Source organism: Mizuhopecten yessoensis, unplaced genomic scaffold (genome assembly GCF_002113885.1).
Source record: "Mizuhopecten yessoensis strain PY_sf001 unplaced genomic scaffold, ASM211388v2 scaffold9561, whole genome shotgun sequence".
Classification (NCBI taxonomy): domain Eukaryota; kingdom Metazoa; phylum Mollusca; class Bivalvia; order Pectinida; family Pectinidae; genus Mizuhopecten; species Mizuhopecten yessoensis.
Window position 1 is genome coordinate 309,034 of NW_018408109.1, and position 15,897 is coordinate 324,930.

Genomic DNA, 15,897 nt, shown 5'->3' on the forward strand with positions numbered 1-15,897 from the left:
TTATATTTCTTGTTAATAAATGAATAGTCAGACATTTTGGTTATAAATTCGTATTCTTCTGTGTTTTTTTAATGGAACACCAAGTTCACCAATATCCAATCTTTTTCATCTATTGTTCTTTACATTTCGCACATAAAGGCATGATTTTGTCCCCCCCCCCCCCCCCCCCCCGACATTTAACCAAATTAACATTAAACTCTTCCAGCTTACACCAACAATTAGCATGCTATTAACACGTTAGGCAATTATACTTGCAATTTTTTTTAATTTTTATAATGCACTTTTCCAAAGTTTGTCCTCACATTTGATGTCCAAAACGGTGTTAAACTTAAGGATGCGTATCGACTGACAACCTAGATAGCAAATTTCACACTAACCTATTTATCAGCGGGGTAAGGGTATTGGAATTCCGACTGTATCATTCAATGGGTTCGTGACATTCCAGTAACTGAAGAACTAGTAAAGGCATTGACTTGCATAGGTTTGTCAAAGGATGAATAGAGCTTACAGGCAATGTATTTCGCGTGTTTGTTTCACTGCACATGAGACAGCAGACAATGAACGTGACTTAAAGTACACATATCTTTGTATCGAGTGTCTACAAAGAACGAGAACTAACTGACATCCCAACATCGGAAATCTGAAACGTCGAAGAAATATGCAAAATATGTTCTAGTATTTCGACATCCGTTCCATCAACATACCAAAACTTGTCTGTTGCATAACAACCGATTTCAACTCAGTCAGAAATAGTACTCTATATGCCTAGTATCTAGGGCGGCTATGGAAAAACACAAAATTGAATTGAAAATACTGCTAACACCCCCTGCGAGTTTTATTTTAAAATGACAGGGCTTTATGCAAAAAGACGGAAGGTAAATTTTGTTCTGTCTTTACAAGAATTGTTACTGTAAAAATGGTGGGGAATATTTTCCTTCCAACCACAAGCTACTCTCTCTACTGTGTATGGGTAATTTTTAAAAGAAGGATCGATCTACAAACCATTATTCAATACGTTTAAGAAAATTATTTCGCAAGCATCATTCTGAAAAAAGAAAGCGTACATGCATGTAGAGTATCTCCAACCTGTCCAAGGAATCGATAGGATTTTGCCAGTTAACCAGCTCAATCGTCCCTCCCCGTACATCTATGATTCGTGTGACTTCAAATAGGCACACTTTTCTAATGATTTAATTCAAAATTAACCAGTACTCCTTAATTTTTTACTATAATGAATTGAGAGATTCAACACACCTGCCCCACTCTTCTTACAGTAGTTGTGACAATTTAGATTTATATTTGTTTGGCTGTTCGATTAACCGAAGAGACATTGAAGAACAAAACGGCTGTACAATGTATTGTAAATCTTTTTTTTCCTGTGTCTTTTATCAAACGTGCATTTGTTATGTACATATATTAACATTCTTGAGGTTTGTTCTGTACATGGATCTACCAACTGAAAACAACTGCCATTAGACTATGAATACACTATGATTACAACGATTCACGAGCAACCAGTCAGCTGATTTCACACACAAGCCATTTAAAGTAATCGCAGCACACCAATTTGTGACCAACTGACTGCTGCTGATGACTCTCTGTCAGCATTTTTAGCAAAAATAAAAGGGAAAGATTACCATGGTAAACTACAACCGTACATCAATTCTGTTTTATTTTTGGCCAGTTTCCTGTCTATCATACAATGTCTCTATTAAGTTCTCTTTTTCATGTATAATTTGTCCATTTTCCTTTCCGAATTTTCCAACCTGTTCAGGACTATTCTTCTGAAAAGCATCACCATAACATCCCTATTTTAGAAAAAAATCTTCATGACTATGAACATTTAAATGAATATCTCTTCAATGAAAAGTTTCATTTGAAAAATATTGTGAGTGTCTAATTTATTTAACTCTGCACATTAGTTACATACAACTTAGTAAATGGCCATTTACAGATGAAACAATGACTGCTAGCATACCTTTAACGAACACGTGTACATATTTAATCAGACGTCATGTGTCAATAAGATCAATGTCATAGCATATACCAAATTATAATGACAAACATTACCAGTACAATTTTTACTTTCACTCAAAACTCAAAACATTTAAGCTGCCCAGACTCTAGAAATCTAACACCTGGTGTGCCGCAGATGACTTTGTGTCATATGAAGATCATAGAGAGCATGAAATATGCATTTTGATTTGGACTTCATAAACAGGGTACAAATGGAATATATTTGTTCCTTTTGCCCCAGAGGACATTTCATGGAGTTCGTTGTATACTGTCGTTACGAGATGTCACACTACGACATCAGAGACATCAGCTGCTCTGATCTTTCTGGGTCCCACATTTAACAGTTAATAGTCACCAGTGCCCTGCCCAGTCATGTTCATTCACCTCTTCAACAGTCACCAGTGCCCAGCCAAGTTATGTTCAGTCACCTCTTCAACAGTCACCAGTGCCCGGCCCCAGGCATGTTCAGTCACCTCTTCAACAGTCACCAGTGCCCCGCCCCAGTCATGTTCAGTCGCCTCTTCAACAGTCACCAGTGCCCGGCCCCAGTCATGTTCAGTCACCTCTTCAAAAGTCACCAGTGCCCGGCCCCAGTCATGTTCAGTCACCTCTTCAACAGTCACCAGTACCAGTACCTAGTCACATCCAGTCACCAGTGCCTAAGCATGTGTCACAGGGGGGAGGGAGAGATAAAGATAAAGATTTAAGTTACAGTATGGTAAAAATTAAGGAAAGAACATATTTTTTTAGTTAAAGACGTCCATTGCGAGTTAATGTTTAAAAATATTAATTATTGGGGGAATTTGTCAGAAATGTACACAAAATTAGGGAGCCCGTTTGATGACATTATTGCTAGAGCTGCCAATGTCTTCAGCGGCCGGATCTGGGAGGGAAGACTCTTTATTCACCATAACGGATTTATTGCCGCATTGAAATTCGAAACCGAAAAATAAGGCGAGCAAGGATGTTGTCCCTTACATCAGTCAACGTTTTGGTCAGCTCATGCAAGTAAGATTGCTGATACTGATGTGTCCTTACGCGTCACCAAAACATATTCCGAATTTGCAATATGGGCGACAAATCGGATGATTTAATTGAACAATCCAACACCTGTGCTGATGCATTATACTGTTAAAAATATCGCTATTCCCATGACGGCGTAAAATCAGGGGTAACGTTGTCCTCAAAATATCGCCTTCCGATCGTCACACTACTGCAACCAAAATGGTCCCATTCAACGACACATCCATTACCAAAGCTCGTTCACCCCGACGTCTCCAGTAATTCTGTGACAAGTAGAATCTCTAATCATCTTTAAAAAGAAGATGGGTTTTTTTTCATTGTGAAAGAATTTATTTCTTGAACACAGTTGGTTCACAATAGTGATAGTATGGTTGTTTAAGCATGATATACAAAGTAACGTTTTCCCTTGGGATTCTAATAATGACCAAATGATGTTTTTTACTGACACGAAAGTGATGTTATTAACTCTCCCCTCGTTTCGACACTCGGAAATAACTATAAAGATACCGAATTTTTAGGGGTTATCTTAAGTACGTGTCTTACGTATATCTAAAATACAAGACGGTAGACTCTGCTGGCGGATTTCTTAGTTACAAAGGTCATAACTTTGATGGCCACAATTGTATCTTTTCAGTAGTGATACGGTTCATAACACAAATGTATGCATACTTTACGCATTACTTATATGAATTTAACCAGTATTCCTCCTTTTTGTTAATTGATATAAGTAAGGGGTTTAATGCAATCCCAAACTCACCTATTCCAAATGTAGTTTGACCTTTTTGGATTGCATTCTTTTTAACCCCACGCCAGATGTATGTTATAGTGTCATTCATTCTCCGACTTTCATATTATGTGTTCCGGCTTACTTTGTTATCGACTTACGGTATTACTTGGATTCGACATAGATTGACATGGCAGGTGACATCGAAAACGCCTACCCTTCCGGAAGACCTTCATGGTCTCATTCACATTGTTCTTTTCCAAGGTTCTCCATTTAGATATCCTTTGTTTGTGTTTTGCCCTAGTTTTACCGATTTTGAGTTCGAATTGTGTTTTTGTTTATGCATCGGTATTTTATTAGTTTACATTAAATATTAAGTACATGTATCATTTCATTTTCGTTCTTTAGCTGGCGCAAACCTGCATTCAATTCGTTGTACGTTGGCTGTTATTGAGCATCGGATTATAGCAAGTAAGAATATATGGTTGTGAAGTAGTGCTTTCTTTGTGAATGTATATCGTATATTACAGTATCATCGGAACAGAATATTGTGTGAGGTCTGAGTGAGCGATATGATTATACTTGCTGTGATTGTGTTCGAACAGTTAGATTTAGGACGTACGTTATAAAGAGAACTTGTGAATTTTGAGTGAAAGTATTGTGATTGTACATATGTAAACAGATGTCAGTAAATTTTAAATAGAATTAAGTTTGTTACGCTATGGTACCCCAGCTAACGACAAACCAGTGACTCCGTCACATTGTCAAGGTAAATTTACGCACCAATATCGATTTTTAAATGACTTTGTCCCGACATTTGTTTATTGAAAATAGTGAATAATAACGTTTGTATCAAATAGATTCCCAATTCTATTATTTTTGCATAAAACATGTCAGCTGTACATTATAATAAGTATGTAAGATAAACTTGAGTATGGCTACACCACTACATATTAGCCAATGTAAGCGACAGATTCACTGGTAAACAAGAACTTAATAAATGTCGTCAAATACAATACAGTTGTTTGTTTTAGATTTAAAAACAACAGGAAGCATTTTCAAAAGAGTAAGGATTTACATTCTATGTTAATGGTTATGAAAACCCATCTCTGCATGTAGGACAAATACCATGATCAATACAAATCTAGAAAAAATAGTTAAAAAGCAAAAACTTATAGTACTGTTCTTAGTGTCCAGCATCTTGACGATAATTTGACAGATATCCAATAAAATTAATAAATAAAAAATGAATTGACAATTATGACACTGAAAAAATGGATGTATGACAATGTGATATGAAAGTAAAAGATTCCGTAGGCCCTGTATCTCTCACTTGTATCTTTTGTTGTCTTAACTAACTAGAGAGGAAATTGAAATGTTTCTTCATATCATGGTGATTCTATTTATTATCAAGGCTCTCTGCTCAAGGTAGCATAGAACCAGGATCAAAAGACATCAACAGTGTCATAAATGTTTTCATTTCACTCCATTGTAACAACAAAAACACATAATCAATGGGAAAGTAATATGTTATCAACTTAAATATATATGTATATTGAAAAATATCAAGAAACTATATTGCTCCGAGTATTATAACAACATGATCCTGCTTTAATCAATGTACATGTATCTGTTTGAATTAATATTGCTAGAAACATATCAAAGTAAAGTGTATATGTGTTAGAATAAAAAGGGTTCGTCTAATATGTATACATACGAACGTCATTAGAGGGAGTAGTAAGTGTGCTTTTGAGTGGTGTGTGGATTGACGTGGTCAATCCCGACTCCTCTAATCTGGTAGGTCGGACTGATACAGACTTGGTGAGAGTGCCAATAGTCTTACTAAACGATACACGTCACTACTCGGTCCACTTGAATAAGGACCTCACACTTTTGATTTGTGGATAGTTGTGGCGAGCCAGATGTCCGAACTACAGTCTCCTCCGGGGTAACGGATCTCGTGCGCCAGGACAGGGCCATTTGGTTCCTTGCCAAAATCCACCACGAAATCTTCGTTAAGTGTCAAACCGCCATTTTTAGTATCGACATCAATGGCCAGCATCATGGTGCCTTTGCTGTTAAAAGGACAAATGCCTGGTATATATAGTATAAATGGTAGAGAGACATTGTCTGAACTATCATTATTGTCTTACACACACCACATGCAGTTAAAAATCTCCAAATTGTCCCTTTAAAGGAATCCTTTACTGAGGTTTACATCGTGGTGAAAGCTCGTTTAGATTTAGTGAAACAGAATTGTATTACATTTAATAATTAAAGATCAGCTTAAAAAGCAAATATGCATCTGAAATATGTGTCGATGGATGCATTTTTGTTAGCAGAAATTCTCACATGTTTAACAAAAAAATCCTTCGGAGCTTCTTTGAATAATTTTCGAACATATATCTGCTTGATATAGAGCTACATATCTAACTTAGATATCAAAATGATTGCCCTGACTCAAAGTCTTATTAATAAATTAAGCAGTTGTTTATTTTCTGGTTATTTGAAATCGTAGTTGATCACTGATCGGCTTAGACATTTTCAGGATGATTGAAAAAGGTACATGTAGAAATATTCCTCTCATGATATGACAGATGCTACCAAGGTCCTATTCAGGTCTAAGTATAGTGCACGCAATACCTGATACCTGGTGTGTGCGGCTTTATATTTTTAGTGATCTCCTGGGTAAATTGCAGGATTATTACGGTAATTCTTTACTCAAACAGATAAGTTTTCCTGCAATTGACAAAATGTATAAAAATACGCAATGTCACTGTTTACCTTATTAGAAATATATAATATGCTAAAAAACTAGAAAACTTATAATGACCTACCTTTTTGTGGCCAGATTTGATTACACATTGCACTTAGCTCAGGTGAACACAATGATCTAACTTAAGTGATTTCTAGAGGCATTTTAAATTGTTATCCTTGTCTATTACGCAGTGCAAGTGATATTTTGTCTTTCAGTGTTTTTAAAGTTTAGAATTTAGCTGATTGATAGCTAAATACTTATCCTGTCATTTACAAAGTTACGTTTGACCAGACCGGTGTAAAGGCGGTTCCTAGGTTATTTTGGTTATCATCTGTAGCTGAACGAACTGCATCCCAGTTAACGCTCAAATAATTAATTGTACAATATAAGTTATTGATTATATTTTGTATAACAGAAGTTGTAAATGACATTTTTGTACAATAGAAACTGTTTTTGATCGTTTTCGTATATTAACAACAATTTGTGATATTGGATGAACAATGGTAGCAATTTATGATATATTTTGTATAAAAGAATCTGTTAACGATATTATCTGTTAATTATAATTTGTGTACCAGATTTCATAAAAGAAAAATGAATGTTGTCGTTCTGTGTTCATAATGTTCAAGGCAATTTTTTGATTTCGATATTTTCTTTTGAATTCTTGAAATGACGGCTGACTCTTGGACAAATATACTGGTCATATGAAAATGCTGTACGATACAACAAAAGGTCGATAGAATGCATACTATTGTTGGCATTTGTTTGGCCATAATTGCAACAGAGTTTATCATTGACAAATTGATATTATAATGAAAGCGACAAAATACTTAATTATTTTAAATAAGGCGACAGTGACAAATCGTACTAAGCTTCAAAATATGCAAACGGGAAGTAGACAGTCTTCAAATCATGTTTTCCAATTACACTACCGAGTGAATAGGCATTCTCTACATGTAGTCGACTTTAAATGCAAGGACTAAAGCACAAAGAGTTAATTAAGAAATCCGACTTAAACTGCATCACCTGTCCAATCATCGTACCTTTTAATGCCAATTTTTTCTTCATTATTTGGCAAATCTATGTTTGTTGTTATATCCTGGTTCGTGAACAGAAATGCACCTACTGCTTGCTCAAAACAGGATTAATCCGTATCAAAAACAAAGAAAAACTGCAAAAAGGGAGGACTTCAGGTTCAACCAAATCGATGTCACATTGCTAAGGTAATGGAAAAGAATATATAATTCGATCATCACTTAATATAATATTTTACTCACCTTGTCACGAAAATCATTCTTCAATGGCGACAAGACCAGCTGTACATGTTAGTAACACGTTACGGCATCTTTATATCGTAATGTTATGTAATGTAAGCACCAAGCGTGAGTAACTGGTAAATACAAGCTTCCCAAGTATGTTTATACATGAAGGATTACAAGCCACCCCAGCTTTACTGGTTAGTACACGTTATTTGATCCCCGCTGGTGATCGTTAAGGACAAGCAGTTTGCCAAAGCTGTTTTGCTACTGCTTTTTCCACTTTAAGTCGCCAGATTAGCGTAGGTGTCCCCGGCTCGTTATATCTCACTATTTCTGAAATGTTCGACTGCCTTATTGAAATATATAATGTAATGAATAAGAACACCTGAAAATATCTTTAGATAAGATTGAAGGGGCACGTCAAGGTAAAATCCACGACGTCACCCAGAAACTAGAGGTTTCACAATATAGATATCTTCTTTTATGCAAATGATGGCTGAATTCCTACATCAAATTTTTAAAAAAGCATGCTCTTTGCAGTGCAAAAGTTCGAAAGGTCAATTTAAGACTTTAAGAACCTGCCATCCTTGATGAAATTTGATCGAGTGTTAAATCAAACCATCAGTTAAACGTCTAAAAGTAACTTACTACGCACCAACTTGTATCCTACTTAACATTGTATTCTTAGTTATCAGGCCAATTTGTATATGAATGTAGATTAATTTAAACCATCCTTGAAAACAAATTACCGCTTGATTGAAACGTTTATCATTTTGGTGCGATAACTGATTGACATTAAATAGCAGTGTGTTTATGATAGCAAATACAGCCGACCAGAAACACGCTTCATCACACAATGTCAGTAAGAGGTAGGGTTCTTTTCTCACGAAAAGAAAGAAAAGGGAAAATAATGAAGAATTTAAGAAAAAACACAATAATGTTTTAAACAAATGTATTTTTACACCAACAACAATAGTGGTAAAGTACACGTATGCTTAAGTCTTAACATATCCCGGTATAACGAAGAAACATGCATATAGGTATCGATGCCCCAACATCATCAATTACCACCATATTTTTAAAGATGTTCTGTTTATCTGACATGCGCATGGCAGAACATATGGTATAGAAACATTGTAATTATCAATATACAATGTTAGAACTATTGAACATGCGCACAGCACGTTGCCATAACAATTAAAGTTTCGGTTTGCGGGCAGTAGAGGCGAGCCAGATGTCGGAGGTACAGTCTCCTCCGGGGTATCTGATCTCGTGGGCTAGCACTGGGCCGTCCGGTTCCTTTCCGAAGTCCACAAAGAAGTTAGGATTAAGTTTGAGTCCACCCTTCCTCGTATCAACGTCGATGGCTAGCATCATTGTACCCTGACTGTAATAACCCGGATGTAAATTGTTAGTAAGTGCAAGTACATATTGTGTGTATCAGAAGGGTCGTGGATCTTAATGTTCCCGTTCACGCGTCAACATCCGCCCTACCGATGCATTGTAGAACGTCATAAATATTGCACCTCTCTTACACACTCACCGTTCATCCTAGTCGATCTGACCTCCTCCTTCTACCCATGCCGTACAAGCATTTAAGATTCTCATCAATCCGACACTCGCCCTCTACACAAAAGACAGACCCTCATAAATCTGAAATCAGCCTTATACACACAGCGTAGACATTCGTCAAACTGACAGGTAATATAGTCACTCAACAATCTGACATCGGCACAATACTTACACTCGCCCTATAGACGAAGTATAGAATCTTAAGGACCCTATCAAATTGACTTTCCCACCAAAAACTGTTAACATGAAATATAAACCCCTATTATTTTGACATCAGCCAAATGCATGCCCCCTCAGTTATCTGCTGTGAGCTTCCTTAACAGAACAATTAAATTTAATATGGTATTAACGTCCCCAACGACAAAGATAGCAGACGACAGGAAACTTTTGTTATTGAAGCAATGTATTATAATTAAAGGCTGAAGCAACCGATAAGGAAAAGTTGACTCTACACACTGATTGAGCTATCGCGCGTTCATTTCTGTACTACGTTCATGCGTTCCAGATCCACGACCCTTCCCGTATAACGTAAAAAAGATTAGAACGCGTCTTCTATAATAAATAAGTTAGTTATAAAAGCGCCAAATAATATTTTATTACATATGGATACTTTTTTCGTGTAATCAAAATCATCACAGTAACAATAACAGTTAGGACAAGTGGAATATTTAATACCAATGTACGGAATCATAAAACAAATAATACATTTGATACAAAAAAAAGGAAGAGAAAGGCGATCATTGGGTAGTACACTTTTCTCTGACAGACAGACAAAATCGTGATATTTGCACATGAAGTGACACACTGGAAATAAGGAGATATATAGTACACAGGAGGTAGTCTTTAGAACACAAAAGTCATGTATTGACACATACTGGCAGTAGTGCGATCTGAAGTACACATGAAGTGACACACAATGAAAGAATGAGATCTGAAATACACAGGTAGTGGAACACATATTTAGAGAAGTGAGATATGTAGTACACATGAAGTACACACGAAGAACACACACTGAGGGTAGTGAGATCGGAAGTATAGAGGTAGTGACACACACTTGGAGAAGTGAGATATGTAGTACACATGTAGTTTCACACACTGGAGTAATGAGATCGAAAATATCGAGGAAGTGACACACACTTGGAGAAGTGAGATAGGCAGTAGTACACATGTAGATACACACACTGCAGTAGTGAGATCTGTTGTATAAAGGTAGTTACACACACTTGTACAAGTGAGATCCGTACTACACATGTATATTCTACACACTGTGCTTAGTGAGATCTGTAGTATAAAGGTAGTGACACACACTGGCTGTAGTGCGATCTATAGTACACATGAAGTGACACACAATGAAAGAATGAGAACTAAAATACAAAGGTAGTGGAACACATACTTAGAGAAGTGAGATATGTAGTACACATGAAGTACACATGAAGAACACACACTGGGGGTAGTGAGATCGGAAGTATAGAGGTAGTGACACACACTTGGAGAAGTGAGATATTTAGTACACATGTAGATACACATACTGGGGGTAGTGAGATCTGTAGTTTAAAGGTAGTGACACACACTTGGAGAAGTGAGATATTTAGTACACATGAAGATACACATACTGTGGGATAAGTGAGATATGCAGTACACATGTAGATACACACACTGTGGAATAAATGAGATCTGAAGTACACATGTAGATACACACACTGTGGGATAAGTGAGATATGCAGTACACGTGTATATATACACACTGGGGGTAGTGAGATCTGTAGTTCACAGGCAGTGACACAGACACAATGAGAGTTGAGTAATTTATAGCTTGACAATAATGTGCGTGTGTTATGATCAGCATGTTAACAATTTATTTTGATAAGTAATAAAGCATAAAACTACATGAAAACATATTTAAATGTACTAACCGTGTTACTGCTAGTGTTAGCCTTATCAAGCACATTCTCTATGACAGGCTTGGTGCATAAACACAGGCAGTACTTGTGTGCATTGCCTATCAGCCCAGCAACAATTAAGCTGCACTGGGTCTAAAAGCCAACAGTATAAATATAATCAGGTAAAACAACTTTACCTGAAGTTCCGAAATAACTGTCTTGTCCTTTTGACATAAAAGATAAGTTTTTACTTGGGATCAAATATCTAAGGTGAGAGTAGTATTATTACCTGAGGAGTTCCGGGTAGAACTGTTTGTCCCAAGATGAGAACAATGACGTAGTCAGGTATAGACGTTTACCGTCCAGACTGAGCTGGATCATCTGTGGTCCACCAAGTATACGGTTACCCTTGATGAACGCTGGCGCCGGTTGTTCCTGGAAAAAAGATATTCGTCTAATTCTCAAAATATATGAAAAAAATATTATAACTCATTGAGTATGCAATGATGAAGTGCTTATAGTTTTTTTAATCCTTCGAATCGCTTTTGTAGAACTACGACGTAGCGACATTATTTACAACTGCAATCGTGAAGCATTTGTGGAAAGAGCGCAAACACTTGTGGACTTGTAAGGGACTGTATATCCAGTCTGTATTACTGACCGGGTACGGAATCTATCACACCCGCTACCATCATACCTGAGCCGACAAGACGCTATGCAGTTGAGTGATAACAACTGCATAATGCAGTGAACATTGCAATGTTGCCGGGATGAAATACAAGGTAAGGAAAGTTACAAAACAGCCTAAGTACATACGAACTTATTCCAGGGAAGACCAATGAAAATGTACTAGAGTGATTGCTACTGGTAATCACAACTTTAATATGGACGAGTATGTGACCATTGCGACCAATTTGAATTCAGTTTCGATATGGAAACCCTCTTGAGCATGACAGTAATGCATCATCGACCAAACTCTAATTTCTGGTCACCATCGGTTTGATCTTGAAGTGAACGACAAGAGAGAAATAAAAGAGGAATCTAGTTGACAGTATTGTTCCAAATTAAGCATCTGAATGTTATCACTGATCATGAAGGACTTTCTCCCACGAACCTGAGAAACCTGCCGAAGACGATTTGACACATCGAAAAGAAATACGAAACAGATATCCGACTTAACAGCTACATGCCACGTCTACGCTACAAGTGTCAGTTGATGACAAGCGATTGAAGAAGCTTCTTAAAGATTCATGATGTGACCCCAAGGAAAGTTCCTAAAAGATACGTCGTTGCTGAGAGGTCTCATCAATAAAGGCAAAGTTCCACACAGAAGAAATAAGGACAGGACCGCCGGAAATGCTCTTGTTGCGTTTGCGCAAGTATTGTAGAAGAATTGGCCGATCAAGATACAACAACGACACCAAGTCAGGAGTATTGGATGCTAATTTCTCTCCCTATCAGACAAATATACCCACACTTTCGGTCAGAGAAAGGTACTATGCCTTACCCTAGAGTAAATATGGAGGGTTCCCCTGTCATTTTAATTGTACAGTGTCCACAGTGGCTTGTAAATCGTTTAAGGCTGAATATAACATACAATTACATATTCTATTTCATGCATTTGTTAAATATGATACCAGGGGGTCAATCAGAACCTTTTTTATATGAAAATAATCTTCCGTTTAATGTACATAGATGTAGTTTATAAATATATTTGTATGTGCAGGTTGATACCACTATCCATGTGTATTTAAAACTGTACGCTTGACCCAAAATTCCCTGGCAAAGAACTGTTATTTGATAATGAGCAGGATCTTTCTGGAGAATATGGAGATCAGGAAACCAAACTACACTAAACTTAAAAGGGTTAATAGGCATAAACAAAGAAAGGCTCTTCGTTTACAAGAAAACTAACATTTCTACACCTCAACACAGGCTAGTACACGAGGCTTGTACACGGCATTTAGTTTATAACACAATAAAATATACTAGCATTCCTCACATAGTTTGTCGTAATCAATATCAATTTGGTTTGAAACTTAAAAGCTTAATGACGCGCGTTAAGTTGTTAAAATGATATAAATGACTGATACTGATATCACGGAGAAATCACAGGTACACCTGCCTGACATTGTTTTATGTAGATCAGTTAGACTGGAGAAGAAAAGGTAAATTCAAATCGTATAATCTAGAATAAGATAGCATTAGTCAGAACACGTTTAGTTTCCACTGGTAAGGTGTATCTTGTGAAGAAGTGTATAAGGTATTAGTAAGGCCACCTCAGTCATCTTAAAATAAGTCTGAAAAATCACTACTCGGGTCATGAGATCCTGGATAATAAACACACCTGATTTCAAACTATATGCCTCCGTATCCAGGTAAAATTTCTGTGATTTGTTTTAAGAAGAAGTGCCTGATAATACTGCATTAACCTATTAAAACACGTCCCCTAATATCTTTTTAGGGTTGAGAGAGAGAGAGAGAGAGAGAGAGAGAGAGAGAGAGAGAGAGAGAGACTCGTTGGTAAGTTCTCTAAACAACGTGCTTGTGTATCCCAGACAGTATGTATCGCCTCAAGGCTGCCCAATAAAAACATTCAGAGCACGTTGTGAGTGAACATATGACGAATATGTATATAATACACACAATATGTGAACTCATCACTGCCGCTTGTGAATTAAACATGATTACCCCCACATACAGTAACAAATACTGACAGCGTTTGTGCAATGGATCTCAGTGACTTTTAGGGAGGCTTTCAAACGAATAGGATAATTTATCCATGTTACTACGACATATACATCCATCTTCAACTGCGGTATTGAACAACTACAGATTGACAAGTATAATATAAATACTTTGAGCTGGACCTCTTATTCAAAACACCAGGATTGACCTAGACCTTGACCTAATGAAAGCACATTACCTCATTGTCCTGTGTACTTACCTTTACCTCACAGTCTTGTATGATTTCAAACCAATAAATATTAAATTTTAATTATCTTTCTTGTGTGACCTTGACCCTGTAAGCTCACACTACATTTTCACAGTCTTGTGACCTCGACTAGATTTACTAGTCTTTAACTGACTTTTTTTTATATCCTTTATCTTATTACGTTAAATACAGCTCATCATCTTGCGTGACATTGTCCCTAAAAGTTAGCCATTCATTAACTGTCTTGTGACCTCGACTAAATTTACTACAAAGTGTAATCTGTAACTGACCCTTTTCTAAAACCGTCACCTTATTAACCCAAATTTAACTAACTATTTTGTATGATATGAATCCGATTTACTCACTGTCCTCTGTAATGTTGACCCGACTAGTAATGGCTCACCTTTAATTCACTGTCATCTGTGACCTTGACCTTGCCATCCCTGCAAACACTTCCGCCTAGGAACAGCTACAACAGAAAATCTCATATGAACAAATGAATCATTAAAATAAATAACGACAAATACATAACGAGACAACGTCACTAACTGCGCGTGATTATGTTCTTCCAACGTATTACAGTGCATTAGTCTTTTGTCACTCACCTGTCCAACGAGTTTAGGATGACGTCGGTCTGTGATGTCATACTGTCTGACGTCACCATGGAGCCAGTTACTGAAGTAGAGGAACCGGTCGTCAAGGGAGAGGAGGATATCTGTGATCAGTCCTGTGGGCGAAAAGAAAAGAAAATATCGCAGTTAGAGATGACCAGTTTATCTCCTCCATTCCACACACACTCGGAAAACGTTAAACATTTTATCTGAACACTAAAAGCTACCTTCTTGCGACATGTTAAATGTGAAATGGAACAGAAGAAATAAAGAATGAAGTGTGCAGACTTTCCACGTTTTGTTGCTGTAAAGAGATGAAACTTTTCCCAGGCTGTTGTTGAATCTGTTATGTTATGTTATGGTAGGACAGGACCGTAACGCCTCGGGCAACAGTTTTTCAAGGTTTTCTTCAGCAACTGAGGACAACAGTTTTGAATGTTCCAAATATCAAGGCTTTAATTATCCAGGAATACTTTTCCAAAGGGCTTAACTAGCGTTACTTGCTTCATTGACGTCACACACGGTAATTAATGGTCTTATCAATATATATTTAAAATTCTTATTTTGAATTCAGGCTTCGATTTATGAATGAAGTATACGTAGATGAATATGTGTCATTATCCTTACATATTCAGATGCGATTTTTGAAGATCTTCCATTAAAAATGAGCATATTTGAGAGAAAATGTGCTGCTGGAACTTATGCCGACGTTAATCGTTTGTTTCAGGTGTGGTACTATTTTCCCGCGACAGCAAACAAAAACTAAGTAGATTTGTTTCTTACTGAAAAGTCCTTAATCATGAATGAAACAATCAGGATAGGAAGATAATGTTTTCTTTCGCAGAAAAGAGAAGAAGGATAGAACGTATGTTTGTTGCATTGTTTGAATACGTTTAGAGGGTTTTAACTTGTACATAATCTTGTTTCAATCCCTGTGTTCAATGAATTAAGCAAATGCTTCCGCCTCCTCTGAACTACTATTAATGTCGGCGGTATACGACTGTTTACATAAGAGGTTCTGCTTATTACAATTTCATTAAAAGGAAAATGTTCCTTTATCAAATGAAAACAATTCTCACTCCTGTCGATTTCCAAACTACTCATCTGTTTTCAATGAAC

The 15,897-nt window shown here is 36.8% G+C and overlaps 1 protein-coding gene across 2 annotated transcripts in view; it reads right to left on the bottom strand.

The window, feature by feature from the left end:
• Positions 1-3,346: 3,346 nt before the first annotated feature.
• The window catches only part of LOC110458354 (selenium-binding protein 1-A-like), a 32,966-nt gene continuing 20,415 nt past the window's right edge, over positions 3,347-15,897 (bottom strand). The window contains exons 8-11 of one of the 2 annotated variants that reach the window (XM_021510013.1): positions 14,773-14,894; positions 14,571-14,636; positions 11,522-11,667; positions 3,347-5,838 (exon numbers count right to left, since the gene is read on the bottom strand). In XM_021510013.1, coding sequence (XP_021365688.1) covers positions 5,649-5,838; positions 11,522-11,667; positions 14,571-14,636; positions 14,773-14,894 — 524 coding nt within the window. In that variant the 3' untranslated portion in view covers positions 3,347-5,648. Of the gene's footprint in view, positions 5,839-6,387; positions 9,168-11,521; positions 11,668-14,570; positions 14,637-14,772; positions 14,895-15,897 lie in introns of those variants that run through there. The other variant, XM_021510012.1, reaches the window with a different exon arrangement.